General features: G+C 44.7%; 1 protein-coding gene across 1 annotated transcript in view; it reads left to right on the top strand.

Moving 5' to 3' along the window:
* Window positions 1–23,773, top strand: part of Tll2 (tolloid-like 2) — a 126,543-nt gene that overhangs the window by 67,672 nt on the left and 35,098 nt on the right. Inside the window, exons 4-9 of the mRNA XM_005407577.2 lie at window positions 355–510; window positions 3,641–3,758; window positions 8,201–8,379; window positions 9,493–9,598; window positions 16,748–16,872; window positions 19,490–19,605. Coding sequence (XP_005407634.1) covers window positions 355–510; window positions 3,641–3,758; window positions 8,201–8,379; window positions 9,493–9,598; window positions 16,748–16,872; window positions 19,490–19,605 — 800 coding nt within the window. The remainder of the gene's footprint in view (window positions 1–354; window positions 511–3,640; window positions 3,759–8,200; window positions 8,380–9,492; window positions 9,599–16,747; window positions 16,873–19,489; window positions 19,606–23,773) is intronic.

Here is a 23,773-nt window from a genome sequence, read left to right as displayed (position 1 = left end):
ATATTTCAGTTTGAAGCATTGACACTCTTAGGTCAAGGCAAGGGACCGGCTTAGCTTTCTCCCCCAAATGCTCATGATTTTAAGAAGAAAGCCCATCCCAATTTTGGTCCCACCAGAAGACTGAAAATTATCTTGGCCTACTTGATTCTGTATCTCTGTGGGGCTTTCTTGTTATGCTTACCCTTTTCCCATCTGGAATAAGACCAGCCAGGGATTCAAAGTCCTGCACAGGTGAAATGCCCCTTCAGATTGCAGGTTGAAATGTCCCCCTTTTGGACTTGTGCTTTATACAATCTTAAGCATAATTTACAGGAGTCAGAGGACAAAGTATATGGTGTCCTGACTGTCTTGCAGATGGTAAGGAGGATGCCACACTTCCTCCCAGCCCTGAGACCTTGAATGCTACAGCCAAGACCTTTTCTTCCCGGGTCCGAAGAGCCACGACTTCAAGGACAGAGAGGATATGGCCTGGAGGGGTCATCCCTTACGTCATTGGAGGAAACTTTACTGGTCAGTACCCCAGATGACTGCTTTGGAGCGGGGTGCTGGATGTCAGAGCTATGGCAGTTCCACCTGCTAAAGGTTCCCTTATGCTGTGTGACCTGGCCCACTAGTCCCAAGGAAGCCACAGTCTCTGCTGGGGCTGCATCTTCAAACACATCACCTTGTTTCCAGGAGTTCACATAGGAAGGGATGCATTCTCGTGGATTTGAAGGACAGTGGTGTTTGCATAGTGAGTGTGTGAGCCAAACCCTCCAGGCACAAGGAGGGGTATGAGCAGCTGCACATCATGGTGGCCTGCCATATTCGGCCTGGACAAGCACCCTGGAGACAGTAATCCCTTGCCACTGTCCATCCAAGCAATGTTCCACATGGTAGCCAGAGGGTGCCAATAGATGGGGTGTGGTGGAACATGACTCCCTGGGTTCAAATCCTGGCTTCCTTCTTGGCAAATTTCTTAACTTTTTGTTGAAGTTTCCTATTTTTTAAATGGGGATGATGATATTGTCTCTCCTACATGTTGTTTTGAGAGAGTTAAATGAATCAATAGGAATGAAACACTTAGAATTTATGGCTGGCACATAGTAATTATGCCCGGCACTTGCTATTAGTACAATTACCTTTAAAATATGTAAATCATCCCATGGCTTCCCATTGCCTATAGAATGAAGCTGGAACTGCTGACCATGCCTATTAGGCTCTCCCCAAGTCCCCCTTCCTGGTTTTTTTTACCCTTCTGCTTGTCTCTTCTCCTCCCCTTCCTCAGCTCCTGTTCCCCAGCCTCAGCAGCCACCTTCCTGTTCCTGAACGTGCCCGCCTCCAGCCCCTTCGTGCTTAGACTTGAACTTGCTCTACCTTTTGCCTGGAAGGTGCCCCCCTCTCCCCAAACTTTGTGTGTCTGGTGTCTTCTTATCATTCGAGTCTCAGACTAAGTGACATATCCACAGAAAGTCCCTCTGACTCCCCACTACCCCACTCGGTGTTCCAGCGTCCTATTTGTATCTTTGCAGTAGTCACCATTTTCTGACATGGCTTCACTTCTGTTTCAGTTTACTTTTTATCTTCGCTCAAGCTCTGTGGGAGCAGAAAGTATTTTTCCTGGCTGTTCTTATGCCTAAGCCCTGGCTCAGAGGCTCACTCCAACAGCCTGTCCACATCAGCCTGCAGCCCGCACAGCGCCCGTTCAGTTCCTGACTCTGGCCACACCAAGCAAGCTCCCCGGCCTCTGCCCAGCCTCTCCCCTGACCTTTCTGCATCCTTCCTCCCATAGCTCTGTGACCCCTACCCCAGGAAGTGGCTGGTGAAGACAGGTGTCCTGAAAACTTGCCAGCGCCCCTGAGAAGCAAGAGGAGCCAGATAGTGACTGAAGTGTTGCAGACCCGAGAGTGGGCAGGTGCCTGGGAGGACGGGGAGCTCCCAGGAGTCACACACAGCTCCCTTGTGCCAGATGCTTGATTATGTGCTGTGATAAAAAGATGACTAAGGCTTCACCCTGCCCTCCAAGAGCCCCCAGCTCTAACATAAAAGTGGAGCTTCCAGAGCATTGAAATGTCAGGTTAAGAGCAGCTACCACTGCTCTTTGGTGTCTTGACACTGTTCTTTCAGGTGTGATGTGCTCTTTTGACCAAAGATTTGTATGACCTACATCAAAATGAGCTAGCTGTGTATGATAGAATTTTGTTTATATATGGAACTGTGTTATTCTGTAAGTAGTAGGATTGATGTTTCTGATTGTGTGATACCAATTTGAACCAGAAGCATCCAGTTGTCAAAAAAAAAAGAGAGCTAAGTTATTCTTCAGTCTATGTGTTTGTTTTCGGGGGCAGTATGAGACCAGGAGACCACAACCACATCTTCTAGAATATGATGGGAGTGCACCGCAGGGGTATTTTTCTTTGCTTGTTTTTCTTTGTTTATTTTTTATGTACACCACTCTGGAACTCACGTCTCTACTCCCAGTCCCTTTTGTGCTACCCAAACAATTATTTTTTCTAGAACTTCGCCATTGCGTCTAACAAAATTCAAATAGCTTTCTTTTAGTCAAAGTCATAGATTTTGAAAAAAATTCTTACCAACTGTACAAAACTGTCAGCGTTGTACCAGAAGAAAAACAAAAACAAAACAAAACCAACAACAACAAAAAACACACTGTCAGCGTGGAGTTTCATTATTCATCAAATTTCTAATCAAGGAACTATGAAGATAGGTTCAGAGGAAGTATGAAACTCTCTTGTTTTTCAAGGCCTTAGAGAAAATCAGGCCCAAGGACCCCACAGAAGGCACTGAGACCCCACACAAAGCACATGGATATGCACGCAAGCAAAACTGTAAAGTGCCTGAGAGCACCCCCTGGCTGGAAAGGCAGAAATGAAGGCAGGATGCGGTGTGGGGGCACAGACTCCCCCACTTCAGAAGCCTGCATTCCCCAAATGAATATGCTGGGTATAGTTTTACAAATGTTTAGAAAAATACTTTCAATACGAAGAAGAAGTTGGGAAGCCTGGGATATTCTGAACATCTGTTTTTACTCTTTCTTCCAATTCACAAACTCTTACCCTCTAAGAATAACTTAGCTCTCTAGCAGCTTTTGGCTGCTCAGGAAAAGTATGTTTTATTTTTAGCAAGGAAAATCCTTATTCCTGGTGTACTTTTCTTCTGAGTCACCAGAACAAGCTTTCAAAATGGTTTTTAAAATATTTAATCGACAAAATTTTATATATTCAAGGAATATAAAGTGACGATTTGATATAGGTATATAGTGATCACCGCAAACAAATTAACACATCTATCCCTCTCCATCATTCCAGCTTTGGGTGTATGTGTGAGGATGGGGGAGGATACTTAAAAAATCTCATTAAATTTCAAGTAACCAATGCAGGTTTTTTTTTTTTTTTTTAATATGATTTTTTTTCCGGTACCGGGAATCGAACACACAACGTTGTGCATGCCGGGCAGGCGCTGTGCCGCTGAGCTAAATCCCCAGCCACCCCCTTTTTTTTCTTGGTTTTAATACAGGTATTATTAACAAGAGGTTGTTTTAATCATCAAAAATAAGTTTTGTCTTAAGCCAGCATGCCTTAGGCATTTAAAGAAGCTATGATCAGGAATGAAATGATCAGCGCTTGCCCTGTCATTTCAGGCAACCAGAGAGCCATTTTTAAGCAGGCCATGAGACACTGGGAGAAGCATACCTGTGTGACCTTCATAGAGAGGACCGACGAGGAGAGCTTTATTGTGTTCAGTTATAGAACCTGTGGGTAAGTACACAAAAGCAAATCCACCTCAGCAAATCCACCTCAGCAGAATCAGAGTCAACAGAGTGGAGGGTGCATTAGTCTTAAATGTTTTCTTTAACACTTAGTGTTTCCAATGAGCTGTGATTTATAAGAGTTCAGAGTTTGCCAGACATTCTCATTGCCCTCAGTGACAGCACCATCCATTGGCAAAGCAGGTGGGTCCCGGGGATGACTCCAGAAGACTCACTCTTGGTGGATTCTGTCACCAGGAGAGTGGTTGGTAGTGTTTCATATGGAGAAAGCTTTAGGGAAATGGTTCTCAATCTCTTGGGGTTAGTGATTCCACTGAGAATCTGATAGCTGGTAAAGTACTAGGCTTCCTCCCTCCAGAGTGGATGCACAGGCCAGGTGCAATGGTATAAACCTGTAATTCTAGTACTCTGGAAAGCTAAGGTAGGAGAACTGCAAGTTCAAGCTGACCTGGGCAACTGGTCAACTTAGTAACTTAGTGAGACCTTGTCTCAAATTAAAGATGAACAAACAAACAAAAAACAGGGCTGGATGCCTGGCAAGCTCAAGGTTGTGAGTTTGATTCCTGGTACCAAAAAATAAACCAGTAAACAAAAAAACCCAAAAAACATACAAACAGGGTTGGGGATATAGCTCAATGAGAAGGCCCTGGATTCAATCTTCAGTACCATCAAAATAAACAAAGAATGGTTATATAGATGTAAAATTCTTTGTTGTTTTTTGTCTTATTGAGACAGGATCTCACTATGTAGGCTGGTCTTGAATCAGACCTTATGAGCTATGGAGGTCTGAGCTATGGAGTTCAGACCTTAAACTCACAGCCATTTTCCTGCCTGACCCTTCTGAGTGCTGGGACTACAGGCATATGCTACCATGCCTGGCCTTATAGACACAAAATTTGGCAAGTAATTTTAGGGGTCCAGTGGGATGATAGGCTTCCTACAGAAATTATAACAATAAAATGACTGGATTAAGATGAAAGATATCTGTTATTCCAAAAGATACAAGTATATTATGCTCTCCTACTCAAAGAAAAAAGTTCCTATATTAGGTCAAAACCAAAACTCAGCTGTGTGTTCTATACATAAGGTACAAATGATCCAGAGAGATTTAAAAGTAACAGAAACAAAGTATACAAATGAATGCTAGCAAAAGGCAACTGGGATTACAATTTTAGTTATAGAAGAGGCTTTTGTTGTTTTTTAAAATTTATTTGTTTGTGGTGGTGGGTATTGAACTTAGGACCTTATGCATGCTAGGAATTGTCCTAGCATTGAGCTACACCCCTAGACCTTGTTTTTTGTTTTTAAAGTCAGAAATTATTTTTTTAAAAAGGTGGGAGACTATAATGAGAAAGGGTACAAGCTGTGGTAAGAATATAACTGTCATAAATATTTATGCACCAAATAGCATAGCATTAGGAGTCATAAAACAAGCCTGGTGAAGTCAAGGGAGAAATCAACAGAAAACTCCAACAGCAGGAGATTTATTTTGTTTCCATCAGCCCAAGTAGGTCATCATCAAATTGACGAGAAGATAAGTAGAAATTCATGGAGAATTTAAAAAGTATAATTAATAGAGTTGATTCTGTAATCTGTAACACATTTTTTAGTGCATACTGCAGGCTTATAGACCTTGTCCATCTATCAAACATTAAGAACATCTCAATGAGTCCTAAAAGGCGGAAATAGTGTTAAAATATTCTCAGTTTGTAAAGCAGTGTAAGTAGACATGGTAACAAAAATACAATAAACATTATCTGGTAAATTAAAAGCTCTTTTGCATCTTAAAAAATGGCTCTTAAATTATAAAGAAGTTAATATTAAAAGTGCAGGATGTCTAGATGGTAAAAGCCATACAATTTCAGATGAAAAGGATAAGCCTACAGCTCTGTCCACACACTAATTAAGAATGACAGTGAAATATCAGTTCAAAGAAGTTATCCAAAACAAATAATAAATATAAACCACCACAAGCACAACAACAAAATAAAACTAATAAGAACAAAAGGAAATGGACAAGTTAAAACATTATAGGCTTAATAAATTCAAGAATGACTTCTTTGCATAAACAGAAGATAATAGATATACCATCTAGTAGTTTAAGACAAAAAAATGGCAGGGCAGAAATACACAAGATTAGAAATCAAAAAATGGGTAAAAGCCACAGACACAGTGGAATCATAAAAGCATAGTTTGTAGCACAATCAAGGCGAGATGCAAAGATCTGGATAATGTGAATGACTTCAAGGTAAATATAAAATACTGGCACAGACCAGTAATGGGAAGGAATGGAAAAATATAAGGGAAAAGCTACCTTTCCAAAGAGCCAAATACAAATTTCCCCAGGAGAATTCTTTTAGACTTTCAAGAAACATATTCTAATACTATTTAGACTTTTCAGAGCACAGAAAAAGAACATTTCCAAATTTTTTAAGAAAGTACCAAAGATTTGCTACTTTGAAATGTGGGAAAGTGTGCCAACAATAAATAAGGAAGTGAATAAATTATAAACTTATCTAACGCATGAATAAACATGCAAAATCCCAAATAGCCGGGCATGATGGTGCACTCTTGTAATCCCATCGCTTGGGAGGATGAGGCAAGGACTGCCATGAGTTTGAGGCCAACCTGGGCTACATAGTGAGTTCAAGGCCAGGCACTACATAGAGAGACCCTGTTTCAAAAAAAAAAAAGAAAAGAAAAAAATCCCAAATAAAACATTAGAATTCTACAGTGGAAGAAAGAAGAGTAGTCTGCCACAGAGGTTTATCTAAAGAATACAGGGTTAGTTCAATATTAGGAACTCTACTCATATGATTAATGGATCAATTGAACAAAGGAGAGAAGCTGTATGTGTTATCTCAGCTAGTGCTGAAAGGTGTTTCCAAGATTCAGTATATGTTGTTTAAAAATATAGACAAGGAAGCACATGAATAGAGGCCAGTTACAAAAATAGAACAATAATTAATATCACATATGTTTTCACATGTACATATAGCACATATATATGTACATAATTTCAAACCAAAAGCCAAAATGATGTTTACTGATGGTATTCTTTGCAGCATTTCTGTTAGAATCAGGCACAAGTCAAATATGTTTATGGTCACCACTATTATTTAACACTGTTTTGAAAATACTAATAGAGCTGGACAGAAGAATGAATAAACACTATGAATTTTGGCAAGAACAAGGCAAAGGTTACATTATTGAAAGTTCATGTGATTGTATACCCAGAAAACCAATTGAAAACTGTTAGAAACCTGAAAAGACTCTAAGGTGACTGATCACAAAATTAATAAAAAATTGTTTTTATACATAGTTTTATACATTTTTATAGTAAGAAAATACACCTTTGTCTCATAATCAAAATTTCAAATACGTATATCCTTTATCCCCTAATCTCATTGCTAGGAATTTACACTACCATGAACAAACAAAAGTCCAATCATTTCCTTGTTTTGTTTTTCTTGTTGTTTTATGTTTTTACTCTGCAGCTTTATTTAAAGTGCAAAAACTCAGTGTTCATAAGTAGGAGACTGAAAAAATATCTATCAGTACTATCAAAAATTAGTGCCATGACAAAATTAGTACTATGTTGCCTCGAGAAAAAAAAGGATATGTGCTATTTAAACAAATCTCTAAATTGAGGGAAAGAGACAGAATGAAGAATAATGTATGTGGTGTATTGTGCAATTAAAAAATATTTTAAAAAATTAAAAAATACAAAGTATTAGATATATCTGTGTGTCTGTCTTTATAGTTATGTCTTTATCTGTCTAAAATTTGGAAGGGGGAGGACATCCAAGGAATCGTTAATCATGGGTATCTTTGGATAAACAAATTAGATATCGGAGCAAAGGACTAAAATCTTTTAGAATATGGTCATGTTCTTTTTCGTGCTCAGTAGACATTAGGGTGAGATTATGGACCACTTCAATTTTTAAAATTCTTTTATCAAAATAGTTTGATAAAGTGTTGGCCAGTGTAGTAAGAACAATACAAGGAATAAATATTACTCAAAAGAATAATGATGCCCAGAAGAGAGTCATTTCTAAGGCTCCTCTGACAATGGTAGCAAGAGGTCTGCTTTCCAGAAGCTCAGCTGCCTCTTTCCACTGTCTCTTCCTTGTCCTCAGCAAAGGTGCAGCAGACCCAGGTGCAGCTTCAGGGTTGGGGGGAGGGTGTGATATGTGCTTTATCCCAGGAAGGGAGACCATTTTTTCCTTCAGATTCTCAAGAGGATCCATGATCTCAGAGGTGGAGAAGCATTTTTGGGGAGGATTTTCTGCACTGGGTGGGAAGGTAGATGATGAGAGCTTTTTCACCTCTTTTGTGCACTTGTACACAGCGGGAAGGGTGGAGCAGTGCTTGCATCCTGCTGTGGATGTTCCCCTTCCTGCTGACCTGAGTATTTCTACCATTGTCCAGCTGTTGCTCTTACGTTGGACGCCGAGGAGGGGGTCCACAGGCCATATCCATTGGGAAAAACTGTGACAAGTTTGGCATTGTGGCTCACGAGCTGGGCCATGTGGTTGGGTTCTGGCATGAACACACACGGCCAGATAGAGACCAACATGTTACCATCATCCGAGAAAACATCCAGCCAGGTAAGGAGGCCTGCGTGGAGTCTGGAAGCCACCGGCTAGGAAGGTGGCATCTGCGCGGTCAAGGAGGGAGTGGAGGAAAGGGCCAGCAGGAAGCTGTCCAGTGCCAATAGCTAACTAGGAGGCAGCTCTCTGACTGTACGGGGACGTGTCACCAGCACTGCCTTTGTCCACCTGTGTCCTTCCTGAGAAGTCATTTGCTGAAGATCATAGGTTGGATAAAAGTGAAATAATAACTTTCCATGTTATAAAGGACAGTGAAACACAGTCACATTTCCTAAGTGGAACAAAATTGACCAGAACATGGTTCAGCCTTAAGGCTGGTCAGTCAGAGGAAAGTTCTGGCTCCAGTCAGGCATCATCTTGTTGACTCAGGCAAGACATCTTGAAACTGCATTACAGTTAAGATAAATGTATAAGCAGTGTTTCTGCCTTGAAGCGTTCCACCCCAAGGCAGGTAAAATGTCTAGATTTAAAAAATGTATTTTTGGCTGGGCATGGTGGTGCACGCCTATAATCCTAGCACTCGGGAGGCTGAGGCAGGAGGATCATTGCAAGTTCGAGACCAGCCTGGGCTACAAAGTGAGCTCAAGGCTGGCCTGAACTGCGTAGTGAGACCCTGTCTCAAAAAGACAAAAAAAAAAAAAAAAAAAAGAAAGTATTTTCATGCTAGATAATTTGATATAAAAGTTGATATTGAAAATGAAAATAGCTTGTTATGGTTGCCTTAAAGCTGCTTTAGAGATTCTGAATTGTGAGATATTTGAAATTGAACCCTTTGATGCATTTTCTTTTCTTTCAATGACAAAAGCAGAAATATTTGTTTTTGGATTTAAAAATACTTGTTTGACCACTCATCTGTCTGCAAACATAAGTGAAGAGTTTCAAATGGCACTTGGGAAGGGTGTGGCGTGGTGGGCCTGGTAGGAGATAGGGTTTGTTCTAAATTGCAGATTTCTCACCTATTAAACACTGCCAGAAGGCCCCTCAAAACTCTTGTTATCCACTGACAAAGTAAGAGAGTTGCAGGAAGTCTCTATGGGGACTTCTCCTCCTCTGCCTCCTTTCAGGTGCTGCCTTGGTTTTCAAAAGCCTTAACACAGTGTTGTGTCACAGGTCAGGAGTATAATTTCTTAAAAATGGAAGCTGGGGAAGTGAGCTCTCTGGGAGAGACATATGACTTCGACAGCATCATGCACTACGCCCGGAACACCTTCTCCAGGTTGGAACCCTTGCTTGTGCCGTTTGTGTCTGTGCCTGCTGCAGGTTTGGGTCAGATTCCTGTGGTCTGTGAAGAGTGAGCAGGTCTCTGCGTGCTGCTAGTATGGCTGGCCTGTCTGTCCTTGAAATATAGTGGCCTCTGGGCTGCAGTGAAATGTAATCTAATCAAATTTCCGCTAATAAGTTTGAATCCCATTGAGAAGCTGGCATTCCATCATGCCGTAATGTCCCAAGCAGCAAGTGGAAAAGAAAAATTATTGAGGGGCTGGTGGAGCTAATAATTTAGCAGCTCTGTGTAAAATTTCTCATAGATGAGGGAGTCTTTAAAGCATGTGCTTTTATAAGCATGATAGTGCTCACCAGTTCTAGAAGAGATTTGGCTTATTGGAAATTAGGCTGTGGCAGAACTGGGAGAACTATAAGTCATAGATTCACTTTATTTATTTTTTATTTTATCTTATTATTATTATTTTTTGAGACAGGATTTCACTATACAGTTCACGCTGGACTTGGACTCACTTTGCAGCCCATATTAGCCTCAAACTTGCAGTGATCCTCCTGCCTCAACCTCCCGAGCGCTGGAATTACAGGCGTGTGCCGCCACGCCTGGCTAAGATTCACTTTAGAGTAAAGAAAACAAGGCTCCAGTGGCCCAAGGGTGCACAGATAGCTGGGGTCAGAATGAGGACAGAGCTCCAGCCTCCTTGCCTGCAGGTTATGGCTGATGGTGGACGCTACTGCCGGGTGGGGTTGGACATGCTGTTATTTATGGCTGGCACAGGCAGAGTCCGTTCTGATGAGCTGTGAGGAGGTTAAGAAATCTCAATATTGCCCCAGCCTCTAACGCATTATTAAGTTTTTATGTGTAGAAGTTTATTCCTATTAGTCTTCTTTTTGTAGGGCTTCCCCACCATGGAGTTAAATGAGACACGCAGTACAAATATTTGCTCACTTGGGACTTTCTTTTCAGTTTCCTCTTCAAACCAGCTGTTTGTTTAATCCTTCCCCAAAAAAGATTTGAGATGACTTCCAATACATACTCAGAACAACAAGAAAAAATAATAGGTGCAAAAGTTGGGCAAAATAGGTGAGAAATCTGGGAGAGATGAGAGGGAAGTAAGGACAGAAAACTACACTGAAGCCTGGAATAAACTTAATGATCAGAATGCAGACTGTAAGGACATGCACGCTTTGTTGAGGGTGTCAGCAAGTCCTACCGTGTGCATGCTCGCTGTTATGGCAGGCAGAGAGTGGCACAGGTTGAGTCTCTGTGTGCATGAAGATAACAAGAATCAGCCATTGGCTCGGGAGACCTCATTCTGGGACTGGAAGGAAACTAGTCACCATGCGCTCTTTGGGGCTTGGATAAGGCTGCTAGAGGCACCAGTTGATGAGGTCACAGGATTGATACATAGCAGCATCTCAGGGTCTCTAGCTACACAGCTGGATGGTCATGACCTTTCTCCTGCATCCGGGCAGGAGTCCCCAAAGTGCCAGTGGGAGAGATCACCCAAGTGGGCATCTGAGGCAGCACTTTGAAGTCACATGGGCTGAGCCACTTTTCTTCTAGCTTTTCTCTAAACATACAGGGGTGCCATGGTGTGGGAAGAGACCACTGAGCAGGAAGGGGAGTTCCAGCCCTAGTCTTCCTGTTAGCCTGGCCGTGGAGGGAGATGTAGACTGTACTGAGGGGCAGTCGTGTGACTGGAGGACTCCTCGCCCTACAGGCCTCAGTCTCCTCCTGAGAGGGCTGGACTGGGTGTTCTCAGACCCCCTTCCAGCTCTACCTTCAGGCTGCAGTGTCTGAACCTGAAATAGATGGGTGAGAGGTTGACAGCGAGGGTCTTACTCACTGCTAGAGGATACCTGAAGCTGGCGAAGCTTCCTCTTCCAGGAGCAAATCTGGGGCTGTGTGTGGGGAATTTCGGGGAGCCTTTGGGGCAGGCAGGATGACGCCCATGCCACAGATGGCAGAGGTGTTAGGTATTGGGGTTGAATTGACTCAGCAGTTTGGGAAATTGTGCAGGAAATAATGAAGTGTTGCCATTATCCAGGGGTTGCAAGCTGTTACACAGAGACAAAGTACAGGTATTAATTTTGTCAGGTTGGCCCAGCTGAGAAGCTTGTACCTTGGATCTTGTTTCTGTAGCTGCCGTAACTCTTCATGTTGCTTTATAATTTATTTGTAATTATTATTTTAATCTGTTAATAGTTATCTGTCGCATTCCCTTATCCCTGAAATCCTTGAGGACAGAGACTTCTTCATTCTCTGCTGGTCCCTAGGACCCAGTAAGGTGCCTGGCATATAGCAGGTCCTTACTCAGTAGATATTTGCTAAATGAGTACATTAATGCCTGAGTTCATAGAGGCTAGGACATCTACAGTGCTGGGGAATAGATGAAGGAGGAAATTCCCATTATTCTCATTGCTGTTCCTTCCACATACTCATAAACGTGGTGGTCACTGCAGTACAGAGACTCCGTAAGTCCCTCCTGTGTGTGGGCTGTAGGACTGCACTACCTTCTTGCGGCCTGCTCTGGGCCAGGTACTGCATAAAGCTCCAAAACAAGGAGCCAGAGGCTTTTCTGGCATCAGCATTTTTTCCTTGTTCTTTTTTTTTTTTCTTTAATTAAATCTCTTTTTGCTGTGCTCCCTAGCTTACGATGCCATCCTTTTTGCCCCTCAGGAGATAACCCTTACTAAGGCTATTGTGTGAACCATTTCACCCGCACAGCAATGGAGATCCATGGGCCAAACCCATGAAATAATCGCTCCTCATGCAAAGCATCTAGAACTCCCTAGGAGGGAGATTAATGAAGGGGCAGCACCTGTGTGTGAAGGGCACCCAGGAGCACTGCAGCTCCCCTAAAGGCAAACTTCTCTTCCTGCTACCATTAACTTACCGATTGCTGTAGAATTATTTGATGCTAAACTTAGTGCCCTAAAACAGCAACTTATTTTTTTTTTCTGATATCTGAGTTAGTCTGGCTCATTCTTCTCTGCTCTTGCCTGGGGTTAAACAGCAAGAGTTATGTGACAGCTTGGTTGGCCCAGGGAGTCCAAGATGGCCAGTCACATATCTGGCAGATTGGTGCTGTGTGGTTCTCTTTCCTGCGGGCCTTTCCTCCCCCAGTAGATCAACCAGCCTTTTCACTGTATAAGGACTCTGAGCTACTAGACGGCACACTGGGAAGCTACTAGCCTCTAAGACCCAGGTTCTAGAACTCACATGACATCATTTCTGCTGCGTTCTATTGGTCCAGCCAACCCACATGGTCAGCCCAGACTCCAGTTAGTGGAGATACTACTTCTCAATGGGAGTAGAGAGTTCAGTTGCAAAGGGATATAGATAGAATGCAGTTCATTATTTCAACAATCTACTGCTCCATTCTCCCCTCTGCTCCTGAGTACAGAATTATTTTTGCAAATCTCTCTTGCTGCAGGTAGATACCTGCTGTATTTTTTCTGCCAGTTTTTGGTGTGGATTTAAGAAACTGTTTTGTTCCATGGGCTTTTATTGATGGACTTTTCAGGGATTTTGTCAAAGTTTCTTTATTTCCTAACTTCAGGTTATTGCTCCTGGTCACGTATGCCCTGGAGCTATACTGTGTGTATCTTGTCTTTGATTCTGCAAAAGGGCAGAAAATAGCCTGCAGGACTATTCCCATCTGGGGGCACAGGCTTTTCCTGCTGATGGGAAACCCAGTCTTCGTGTCTCCTCACAACTGAGTTCTCTCCTTCCAACTTTATCCCCTCTGGTTTATTGCATTTCTTCTCCCCTCCCCCTTGGTTGGGCCAGGCTGCAGGGAGTGGCGTCTTTGGAGGTTTTGTTGGGCACGGGTCCAGGAGTGGAGGAGACAGTTCCCTAGTACAGGGATGTCTTTGTTTGGAGATCTCAGAACTGACAGTTTTATTCCCTGAGGCATCTGCCAAACCCTTTCTTAGTTCACAGAATGGCAATGCCAGGAGTCTCCTCTGTGAAAGGGGGAGGGAGCCTTACCGAAGTGCTTTGCACAGGGGCAGGGAGGGCCCAGTTCCAAAGACTGCTGAGTGTGAGTCAGTGTTGTGCCGGCTACTTTGGGTTTGAAGTCTCCAGTATTCTTAATGCTATCACTTAAGGCATATTAAGTCTTACTGTTCCTGGAGAGTAGGAAACACTGGCCAGAAGGAGGAAGATGCCGGGGGTGGGCTTCAGGAATCCCCTGTCTGTCTGTCCCCGGGCAAGTCATGTGAACCCCACAGGCTCACCTGTAGAGGGGAGAGCCGAGTAAAAATTGCTCTGTCTCCTAGGATGTTATGAAGATTCAATGAGATAATGCACATTAAGTGCCCAACTCAGACGTAAGGAGGTCCGAGGGGAGAACATGGTGTCCACATGCCAGGCTTGTTGGTGACTGCCGGTCGTTACCACAGGGTCAGTGAGCCCGCACTGTCTAGAGAATGTGGTGATCCCTATGTTGTGCTGTGGAATTCCTTTCTTCAGAAAATAATTACAAGTGCCCCATCTTTAGTGAGGGTAGAAGTGCCTGTCTTTGGAGCAGTAGGTTATTGAATTTAGAGCTTTACATAGAGTTGTCACCTATGGTTTAACACCTCATGAAAAGTCAGTGAGGGAGATCATGGGTTATCCTGAAATTGCTCTAGAGGACTGTGCCTGGGAGATGAGGTGGTGGGAATTACAGCAAGCCAGAGTGGAGGGTTAACTGTAGGTGTGGGATGTGAAAAGGAAATCAGCGGATGATCTAGATTCCCCCATGCTGACTCTGGAGAGAAAGTGAGCCTGAAGTCTGACTTGAAGAAGCAAGAATATGCAAATGAAAAAGAGAGGAAAGTAACGCAACCAAGAGAAGGGTAACATACGTTTTCCAAGGAAGTATGCAATTTAGGAAAACAAGGCTTGAAAGGGAGATAAGAGGGCACACAGCTGATGGCTAGGTAATATATGTATATTTCAGCATTTCTTTTTGGATGTAAATAGCTACTTTGCAAAATTTTTTGAAGACCATGCCGTATCTTCGCAGCATAATTTAATTCAAGAAGTATTCTCGAAAGCTGCTATGTTCTAGTCCCTAAAGTCAATCTCTGTGCTTCAGAAACTTATTTTCAGCAGAGAAGACAATGCCATCATTCCTAAAAACAAAATAAAAAACCAACATACAGTATGCTAAGAAGGGGCTAGACAAATAAGGGCCAGCGGAGGGGATGCTTAAGTAGGAGAGCTACAAAGTGCCCAGGGGAGACGTTACAGAGGGAGACATCTGATTGGGTTTTGGAGAACGAGTAGTCCTTGAGCAAAGAAGAAGCTGGGGCACGGGCAGCCTAGGGAGAGGGCAGTGTAGGCGAGACTTGTTTGGGACTGTAAGAAGGTGTCAGGAGATGGGGCTGAACAGGAATGGAGGGAGCAAAGGGCTTGGAGATCTGGGTTAGTGACAGTGCTAAGCAAAGAGGGCATGCACCCACTTATGCATTTTGGGAGGATCTCATTGCAGCATTGGAGGGTGGGGGTGGAGCAGAAGTAGCTAAATCTACAAGGAGAGGGCAGTTAAGAAGCTACTGGAAAGAACTCAGGAAGAAATATGGATTACCTGAGCAAGGTAGTGGTCTGGGAATGAGCAGGACATATCAAGGGCACAGGGGACAGCACCTTCTTCCTAGTTCCAGCGAGTCTGAGGGACAGGGAGGGGCCAAGGGGCTTTAGAGCCTGTCTCAGGAGAGAGGGTCATAGAATGAACAAAAGGATGGAATAAATCTGGTTGTGAGCCAAATTTGGTGTTAGACGTTAGAGGTCTCTAGGGAGGTGGTCCTGAGTGCAGATGGCTCTGACCTGGAAACAGGAAATTTGCTGTGGGCTTGCAGGTGGTGCCTGTATAAGTAGTCAGAACACGGAGGGAGAATAGGGTGGGAGCAGAGTCCTGAGGGTGTCGTGGAATCAGGAAGAGGAAGTGGCCCCTGTCTTTCAGCTCAGAGAGCAGTGCCTTGGAAAATGGGAGAAAAGAGTGGGGAGGGAGGGACAAGGGGTCCCAGGGTTGAAGAGAGGACAGATGCAGACTGAGAAGCACCCACTGGTGAGTGTGTGCTTGGGTTTTGGAGAACGAGTAGTCCAAACTAACATGGTCTGATCACATTTGGGGTGAGGGGGAGATGAGCATCAGGCAGGGAATGGAGATGATTCTTTCCAGAAACTTGGTTAAGAGAGAAAGAAATAGGTTGATGCCTGGAGAAGGAGCTGGTCCAAGGGAAGGCCTGACTCCCAGGAGAGGGCCCAGTTAGAAGATCTTGAGGCAGGGGCAGGGGCAGGGGCTCGGGCTCGGGCTCAAGGAGGAACCAGACCTACACAGAGGTGTGAATAGGGCTAATGCTTGGCCAGGTATCTTGCATTCCACTTGTGTCTTAGATATTTTAGATGTCATTCATGTGCGAGTAGAATAAGATGTTAGTCCTGGGAGGGGCTGTCATGACCATCTAGGCCGCCTCATAGTACAGAGGAATAAACTGATGCTCAGAAAGGTTCAGAGAGAACGAGGAGCTTGCCAAGCTCACTCAGCTGGCAGAGCCAGGCACCGCATGGAAATCTGGAGCCCCAGGCTCTTCTGACTCCCTCTTAGTCTCTGCATTTATCTCATTGCTCCTCTGACTGCTCCTCCGGCCAGCGAGGCCCTTCCAACTCTCATTCACCAACTCGTCCACCTGCACTTGCCAACTCTCCCCTTGCAGAGCCTTACACTGGACCAGTTCCTCTGGGGCGGCTCCAAGACTTAGCTATACACGGTACTGCCCAATACACAGCCCCAGGGGGCGCCACTCAGCATGCTCTCAGTGGTGCTGCCTGTGCAGCATGGTGACCCTGAGGCCCGGGGCTGTCAAGGGCTTTGTGGAAATGCTCATTACACGTTAGTACAGAAGGCTCCAGGCTACTGAAAGAGGCATATTTCAAGTTGGCAGTCACCTTCCCACTGGAAAGCGAGCAGGCAGTTGATGAAATGCCAGCGTGAGTGAAGGACACAGCTCCGGTTGTGCTAGCCAGGGAGATGCAGACCACGAGTAGGAATGTTGATGGGTTATGGGCAAGGAAATGAAGACTGTAAATCCCAGCTTGTAGAGCCAGACAGTCCTGACTTTTCTTCCTCTCTCTCTTTTTTTCTTTCTGTAGAGGAGTTTTCTTAGACACCATCCTCCCCCGTCGAGACGACAGTGGCATCCGGCCAACCATTGGCCAGCGTGTGCGGCTCAGCCAGGGAGACATAGCTCAAGCTAGGAAGCTGTACAAATGCCCAGGTAACCATGAGCCCTGGGGATTCCCAATACCTCCCAGCATTCTGTGGAGTACAACTCCATGCTTTTGCACACAGCTCCCCTTGCTGGGATAATAACTTGGGGAACCTAAAAGGACCATTCCTTGGCAGCTGTAATTTCTGGTGTGCTTCTGTTAAGATGTGCTAGACAGTGTAGAAAGGCAGAACTGTGATGGGAATTGTAGGTCTCAGAGCCCACAGCTGGACTTGTGGCAGGCTCTGGGCTTCTTTGGCAAAGCTAGGGAGAAGAAGGCATAGGATAGTAGGACCTAGGTACCCAAGCGGAGTGACCCTGTAACAATGAGAGTACCTTCTCCTTTCTATAGGACTGGGGATGTGGGTTTGGCAACACAAAAACAAAGAAGGACTTGGCAGGAAAACAAAGAATGAGGAAAGATACTTTTGGGACAGTGGGGGTCCATTTCCTAACTACTGCTGGAAGAGGAAGTCTTGGTGCTATAAATGAGGTTGTTTCTATGGGCTCAGTCATGACCATCAGTCTTCCATTCAAGACTAAACAGCACTCTGTGGAGGGAGAAAATGCCTCTTCTGCAGCCAGCTCAGCACTCCTTTCTGTTTGAATTGGCCGTTTTCACTTTTATCCTCATGCTCTGCTTTCTTGTGGTGCTGGTGCTGGTGAGAATGCCTTGGGTCAGAGCAAAGCATTTGTCTAAGCAGCCGAGTTTCACCACTGATGGGATAGAATATACCAAAGAGAGTGGAGGACAGAGAGGAGGATCTGGAACAGGCAAGCATGGGAGGTGGGGGCTGGAAGAGACATTTGGTGAATACTGGCAAAATTCTGACACTAATAGACAAGAATGAGTCAAGGAATATTCTGAGGTCCTAAATAGGAAGTCACAAGAATAAAATTAAACCCAGGAGGAACTGGGATTTTTCATGCTAGAAGTCCATTTTATAGTAAAGTAGAGCTTTAGCCATTCTAATAGATCACTATTTTCCATGAGCAACTAATTATGCCTAAAGGGGCTCATAGGTACTGCATACTCGTCTTTTGCTCCTCTCTTTCCCTCCCCTCCCCTTTCCTCCCCTTCTCTGTTTTTCACTCCCCTCCCCCCCTCCTTTCCCTTCCCATCCAGTTTAGGTGCAGAATTTGATAATAGGATGGAATATTTGAAATGGGAGCCACTGGAGAAAACCTAGGCTGCCACACTGCCCCACTGGGCAGGACTATGGGCCTTGCAAAGTGCTGAGCGGGCTTGTGTGTGCATGAAACTAGGAAATATGTCCATCCAGCCATTAGGTATCTAGGGGCAAGTTAGGGCTGAAATGCAGGACACACATATCATATAACCTCGCTGAATTTAAAGGGTAACCTTATAGCATTCTCTGAGAAATGCCATAGTACTTATTTAGTTATCATGTATATGCTGCTTATTTCCCAAAAGGATTGAAGGCAGCTGGTAAATACCATAGAGTCACACAGTAATGTATCTGTTCTTGCAGAATGTTGATGATTATTCTAATATAATTGCCATGGAACCCTCGGGGGTTGTTGACTGCTGGGCGTAATCCTCGTGATGCCTGGCAGTTGTTCGGTAATGTGATATTGAAGCCCTGATATCCAGGATTTCCTGAGGCCAGTGATGGGTAGTTCCCCATCTCTCCCTTCCTGCAGCTCTGGAAAATATGGAGCTTCAGTGAAGTTCAAGTAATAACTGAAAGCTAAGGCTTTTGTTCTTCAGAGGTTGAGTCACTTGTAGGAAAAGATGATTAAAAATGCTTTGTTCCCCACTCTTTGGAGGTGGTCCCCAAGACCGGGGGCACTTGACAAACCAGTGCCTTTGCCTTTGGGGTTGTAATCCCAAGGCTCAGGGAAACACAAAGCCTACAGCTCCCAAGGTATAGATATTCCTGTTTTTTTCTTTTAGGACAAATTAGGTGAAATATTTTCACATGTATATCCTATGTTTTAGATTCATTATCAGACAACTGTCAAACATGTGAGGGCAGAATCACATGCTGCAGAATATTCTAGCTTTCTGTGCCTCTACACTTTTCTCTGCTTTCTTAATTATTTGATAGCTCTCTCAAGGGTGCATAGCCAAGAAGAGGAGGCAAGATTTAAACCAAAAACTGAAAGGAGTTTCAAAACTGAAATGAATTGAGTTTCACAGTGTATTTTTTCTTTTTGCTTCACTAGCTTACACTTCCGTGATCTTCCTACCCCAGATACCATAGCAATCATGATGGCCCCAGTGTCTGGAGCGCTCACTAGGTGCCCACCACCGAGTGGACCCTTTGTGTGTAATACAGATGACTCTGCTCAGCCTCTGAGGTCCTCCTTGCTTATTTTACAGATAAGAAAATCAGTACCCAGCCCGCAGCTACACAGTCTGCTGGAGAGTTGAGGTTTGAACCTAACTCTGGGCCGTGATCAGTCTTGAGAGGCTCAGAAGGGCCCTGAGTATTGCTCTTTGGCACCGTATGCTACTTTCTCTATGTTGCTGCCTCATGCCAGCCCTTTTGAGGTGTTTGGCTGGTAAAGGGATGTGTTTGCTTGGCAGTGCCAGGCAGGAGCTGCCCAAGTGTGGAGCTGGTGTGCATGCCAGCGTCACAGTTGTTGTTTTCTTGTGCAGCATGTGGGGAGACCCTGCAGGACACAACAGGAAACTTTTCTGCACCTGGCTTTCCAAATGGCTACCCTTCCTACTCCCACTGCGTCTGGAGGATCTCCGTCACCCCAGGGGAGAAGGTAGGTGGGAACGCTCCCCACCCCGATGTGACCATTGCACACTGTACACATGTGTCAGATTATCATGCTGTACCCCATACATATATATATAATTAAAATAGTAATTAATACATTTTTAAAGATAGGCAAGAAACCTCCTGGGAAATCATGGCCATCTGGGTGAGGCAAGAGGACTGATCCTTACTGTCACTAGTAGTAATAAAAACTCTTTTGTTATGAGCACACAGCACATTTCAGGCACAGGCTGCTTGCTTTGCATTCATTATTTCTGGACTCCTCCACTAGTTTCACTCATACAAAGAGAGCCCTGGCACTTGCTAACTGTCCATGTAAGTTATAGATTAAGGTAAAGGAGGCTCTATCCTCCTTCCTTGATAACTGCTATAATGCCTTGGAGGACAAAGTCCAGTTTAGAATTCATTCACACCCTGATGTGCTGGTCTGGAAGGTGGCAATGTGGGGAGAGCTGGCTCCAGAGCACAGCCAGCCTCTCTCTTCCCCTCTATCTCACCATTTGGTGGTTTGGAGCACCCCTATTGACCCCCAGCCCACACTCCTGAGCACCATGCATTCCTATCTTGCATACAGCTGTTTCCTAGCTAAGCGTCCAGTGAGTGGACTGGCCAGATGGGCATTTTCTTTGGGAAGAGGGATCCAGGGAAGAGGCCCTTGCATGTTCTCCAAGTGGGCTTCGCACTCTTTGGACGGAATTTCAGGATCTCAGGTCCTAGGTCCCTGGAGTGAGGCCTAGAGGCCAGACAAGCTCTGCATGGACATGTTCTGTGGCTCCGAAGATTCCACGACCACCTAGAGCTGAGCCCAAGGCCAGGGCCTGTTTACTCTCGTCCACGGGTGATGTGTTCTCAACCCTATGACTGGGTACATATTCTTAGATTCATTCCTGGGACATTAAGGTCATTACCAAAGTTCACTGCAAGATAGAACTGGGAATGGAGAGCCTGGGCTTTGTACTCCAAAGTTTATCTTTTCACTCTATGTCTCTGCAAATCCAAGTGTTCTTCATGTTTTCTCAGATTAGCTGCAACTGTCTTTTCCTTGGGCTGAGGTAAGGGGATGCCCCCTGTGTTCCCAGTTATCTCTACAGTGTCACAGTTTCACGGCATGTCCCGTAGTATCATGCCTGCTGGTATATTTGTCCCACTTCTAACCTTAAATTCACTGATGACAGGTTGTCCACCCTCAGTCCCAGCACCCTGCATAGTGTATGGCACACAGTGAGTGTTTGTTCAAAGGATATGGAGATGCATCTGGGGGCCGAGTGAAAAACCAGTAGCCAGGGTGGCAGTGGGTGTGTTGGAATTTTTCAGGTGCTCGTAGAGAACCACAAGCATTGTTACATCATAGCTTCAAAAAATGACGTTTTGAGTTAAGCATAGTGTGATACTAGAGAGAAATACTTAGGCGCCATTAGGAACATTCTCTGTGGCTGGGTTCTATCCTCAATGTGCTACGGGGATCATTCAATATAATCCTCACATTAACTTCACAGGCTAGGTGCTGTTACTTTGTTTATTGTACAGGGAAGAAAATGAACTGCCCAAGGCTACTAAGTGTATGGCAGAATTAGGATTTGAACCCAGGCACCTGGACTCTGAGAGTCTGAATGGTTACTCATCATCTTATATTATTACACAGATGGAGCAAATTTTCAGACATTTGAGCATGAGCTTACAATACACAGTGCACTCATATATGCACACATGCACCAAATCTTTGGCTCTATGTGTTTAATACTGTGTAGATGCCATCTTGTATCTGAGACTGCAGGCCTTCTGCCTTGGGTGGATGTGACGGCTCTATTTCTGCTGGAGACGCTTAACAGGAGAGAGGCAGGGAGGAGGAGGAGGAAGAGGAAAGGGTCTAGTAATCCCCAAATTGTTGAATTGCCCTGCACAGCAGAGGCTCTGTAATATGTTTGAACCGTGTAAGCTTCACCAAGCCTCAATTATTAGTACTCACTGGGAGCAGAGAGAATATACATCATTGAAATTCCTGCACCGGTTTGTCCAATTTCTGCTTCATCCCGCCTTCCCCAGAGCTCCTAGTAATTAACAAACTCGATTGATTTGAGTATCACCTCTCATTTATCACCTCCTCTTCTATGGTCTTTATGGTTCATTAACATACTTAAAATAATTAGCCCGAATAATTATCCCATCCATTTAGATCACGAATGTGTTACCAAGGAAGGTGTACTAACATTTCCTTTCTGTAATTTTAAAAAGCAAAGGCTAAAGAATTATTGTGCAAGCAGCTTACAAGTATTCCAGAGCTTGATCACCTGAATAAAAGCACTGTAGGGATCTGAGAGAAATCTAAGTTACGTCCCTGTCTTTAAGAGACAGTGTTTAGTTTGGGGCCCCCGAATTCCTGGCAGTCTGATTTAATGGAAGGAAGGACATTTTCTTGGTACCAGCTTTTCCCCTAAACCTTCCAAGGTGATTCTAATGTGCAAGTGGGGTTTTAAACGCCAGCGTAGTTTGAGTGACATTATACACATGCATGCGCACATGAGCACATACATAAGGCTAGAGTAAGCTGGCCTGTTATTTTACGGTACCCACTCTTCATTGCCTGGGAGATCGCAGGGTTTTTGGGAAAATGCTACTTGTCCTGGGACCTGACTGCTGGACAGGATTGCTCTGAGGAAAGAGGTGGGCACTTTTAATGCCAGAGAAGATGGGCAGTCTGTGAGGAGCAGCTGGTGTCAGTTGTGGTACACACAACACTAAGTATAGTACGCTACACCAGTGTACTGATTTGTAATTGCCATTTATGGAGTACTTACTATAACCTGGGTTTGGCACTCTTATGAACTCTATACAGTGTTTTGTGCAGACCCCTCATCAACCCAATAGTGGGCATATTGATTTGAAGATGGGGAACTAGAGGTCCAAGAAGTAAGGTGTTTCTCCAAGATTTCAGGGCTGGTAATTGGTGGAGGTGAGTCACTTGTAGGAGACACCTGCTCAGAATCACTATACGAGAAAGTGAGGGGTTCCAAAAATGCAGAGATCAGACTGTGCTCACTGGGCAGTAAGGGATGGGCTTGGAAAGCAGGGGACACTTTGCTGGGTCAGGGCAGGGTTTCATTAGTGCAGGTGTGTGGGGAGACCTGGGAAAAAGGGACAGAGTCTAGGCCTGAAGTTTGTGAAGAGTCAGTAGAGTTTAATTTATGAGACAGGGACGTGAGGATCCGCAGAGGTTTCCTAAGTGTGGGAGAGATCTGGTAAACATGAGGTTGAAGATGAGGAAGACTCATCTTTTTTTTTTTTTTTTTTTTTTCTTCTGGTACCAGGAATCCAACTCATGACCTTGTGCTTGCCAGGCAGGCACTGTGCCGCTGAACTAAATCCCCAGCCCCGAGGAAGACTCATCTTGAAGGCCTAGTGTGCAGAATTTTAGGGGCACAGCAGGGAGGATTGGAGAGCATCTCAGCAGCAGCAATCAGGAAGAGACATTGAGGGGAGGAAGACTGGGTTGGAGGGAAGGGACAGAGATATCTTAAAGGGAAAAGAGACATCAACATAGATGCTATACATATATGGGAAGAGTCAGCAATAGAGGAAATGAGGGATAGCACCAAGGCATGCTGCCTGAGTGATTGGGGTGCTGGGTCTCCTACAGTCAGGGAGGTGGGGTAGGAAATGCTTGGGTTTGAGGGGCTCTCATGGCTTGTGGGGAGAAGGAGGGCAGGCGCCAGCCAGCGAGAGAGGACAGTGGTGAGGGGGTAGGCCACTATGGTCACAACCAGATAGAATAGGTTCAGTCCAAAGGGAGCCTGGAAACTTGAGGACAAATAACCATCTGGGCAGGAGGACTGTAGCCCCTCCAGCTTCAAGATTTACCTAAAGATACTGTCCCTGGGCTAGTTGAATATTAAAGAAGTGGCCAGGAAAGGGATAGAGGGTGAAGATGTTGGAGACTGGTGAGCCACTGAGAGCAAAGTCCCCAGAACTGGAAAAGGGATAGGGTCAAGGGTGCAAGGGCTGGGGTAGAGCTGGGGAGCAGGAGGAGCTGAGAAGTGATGGACCAGAAAGATGCTGCAGAGAGACAGCCTAGAGCTCTGACCAGACAAGCTACTGCTTCTCAGTGCCGGGCTGCACAGGTGCCTCTTGGGTGGAGCTTGACGGGGTGGGGGAGTGGC

This window comes from Chinchilla lanigera, unplaced genomic scaffold, assembly GCF_000276665.1.
Source record: "Chinchilla lanigera isolate Chin_1 unplaced genomic scaffold, ChiLan1.0 scaffold00106, whole genome shotgun sequence".
NCBI classification, from domain to species: domain Eukaryota; kingdom Metazoa; phylum Chordata; class Mammalia; order Rodentia; family Chinchillidae; genus Chinchilla; species Chinchilla lanigera.
Note: the sequence above shows the minus strand (reverse complement) of the source record. Positions and strands in the feature narration are given on the sequence as shown.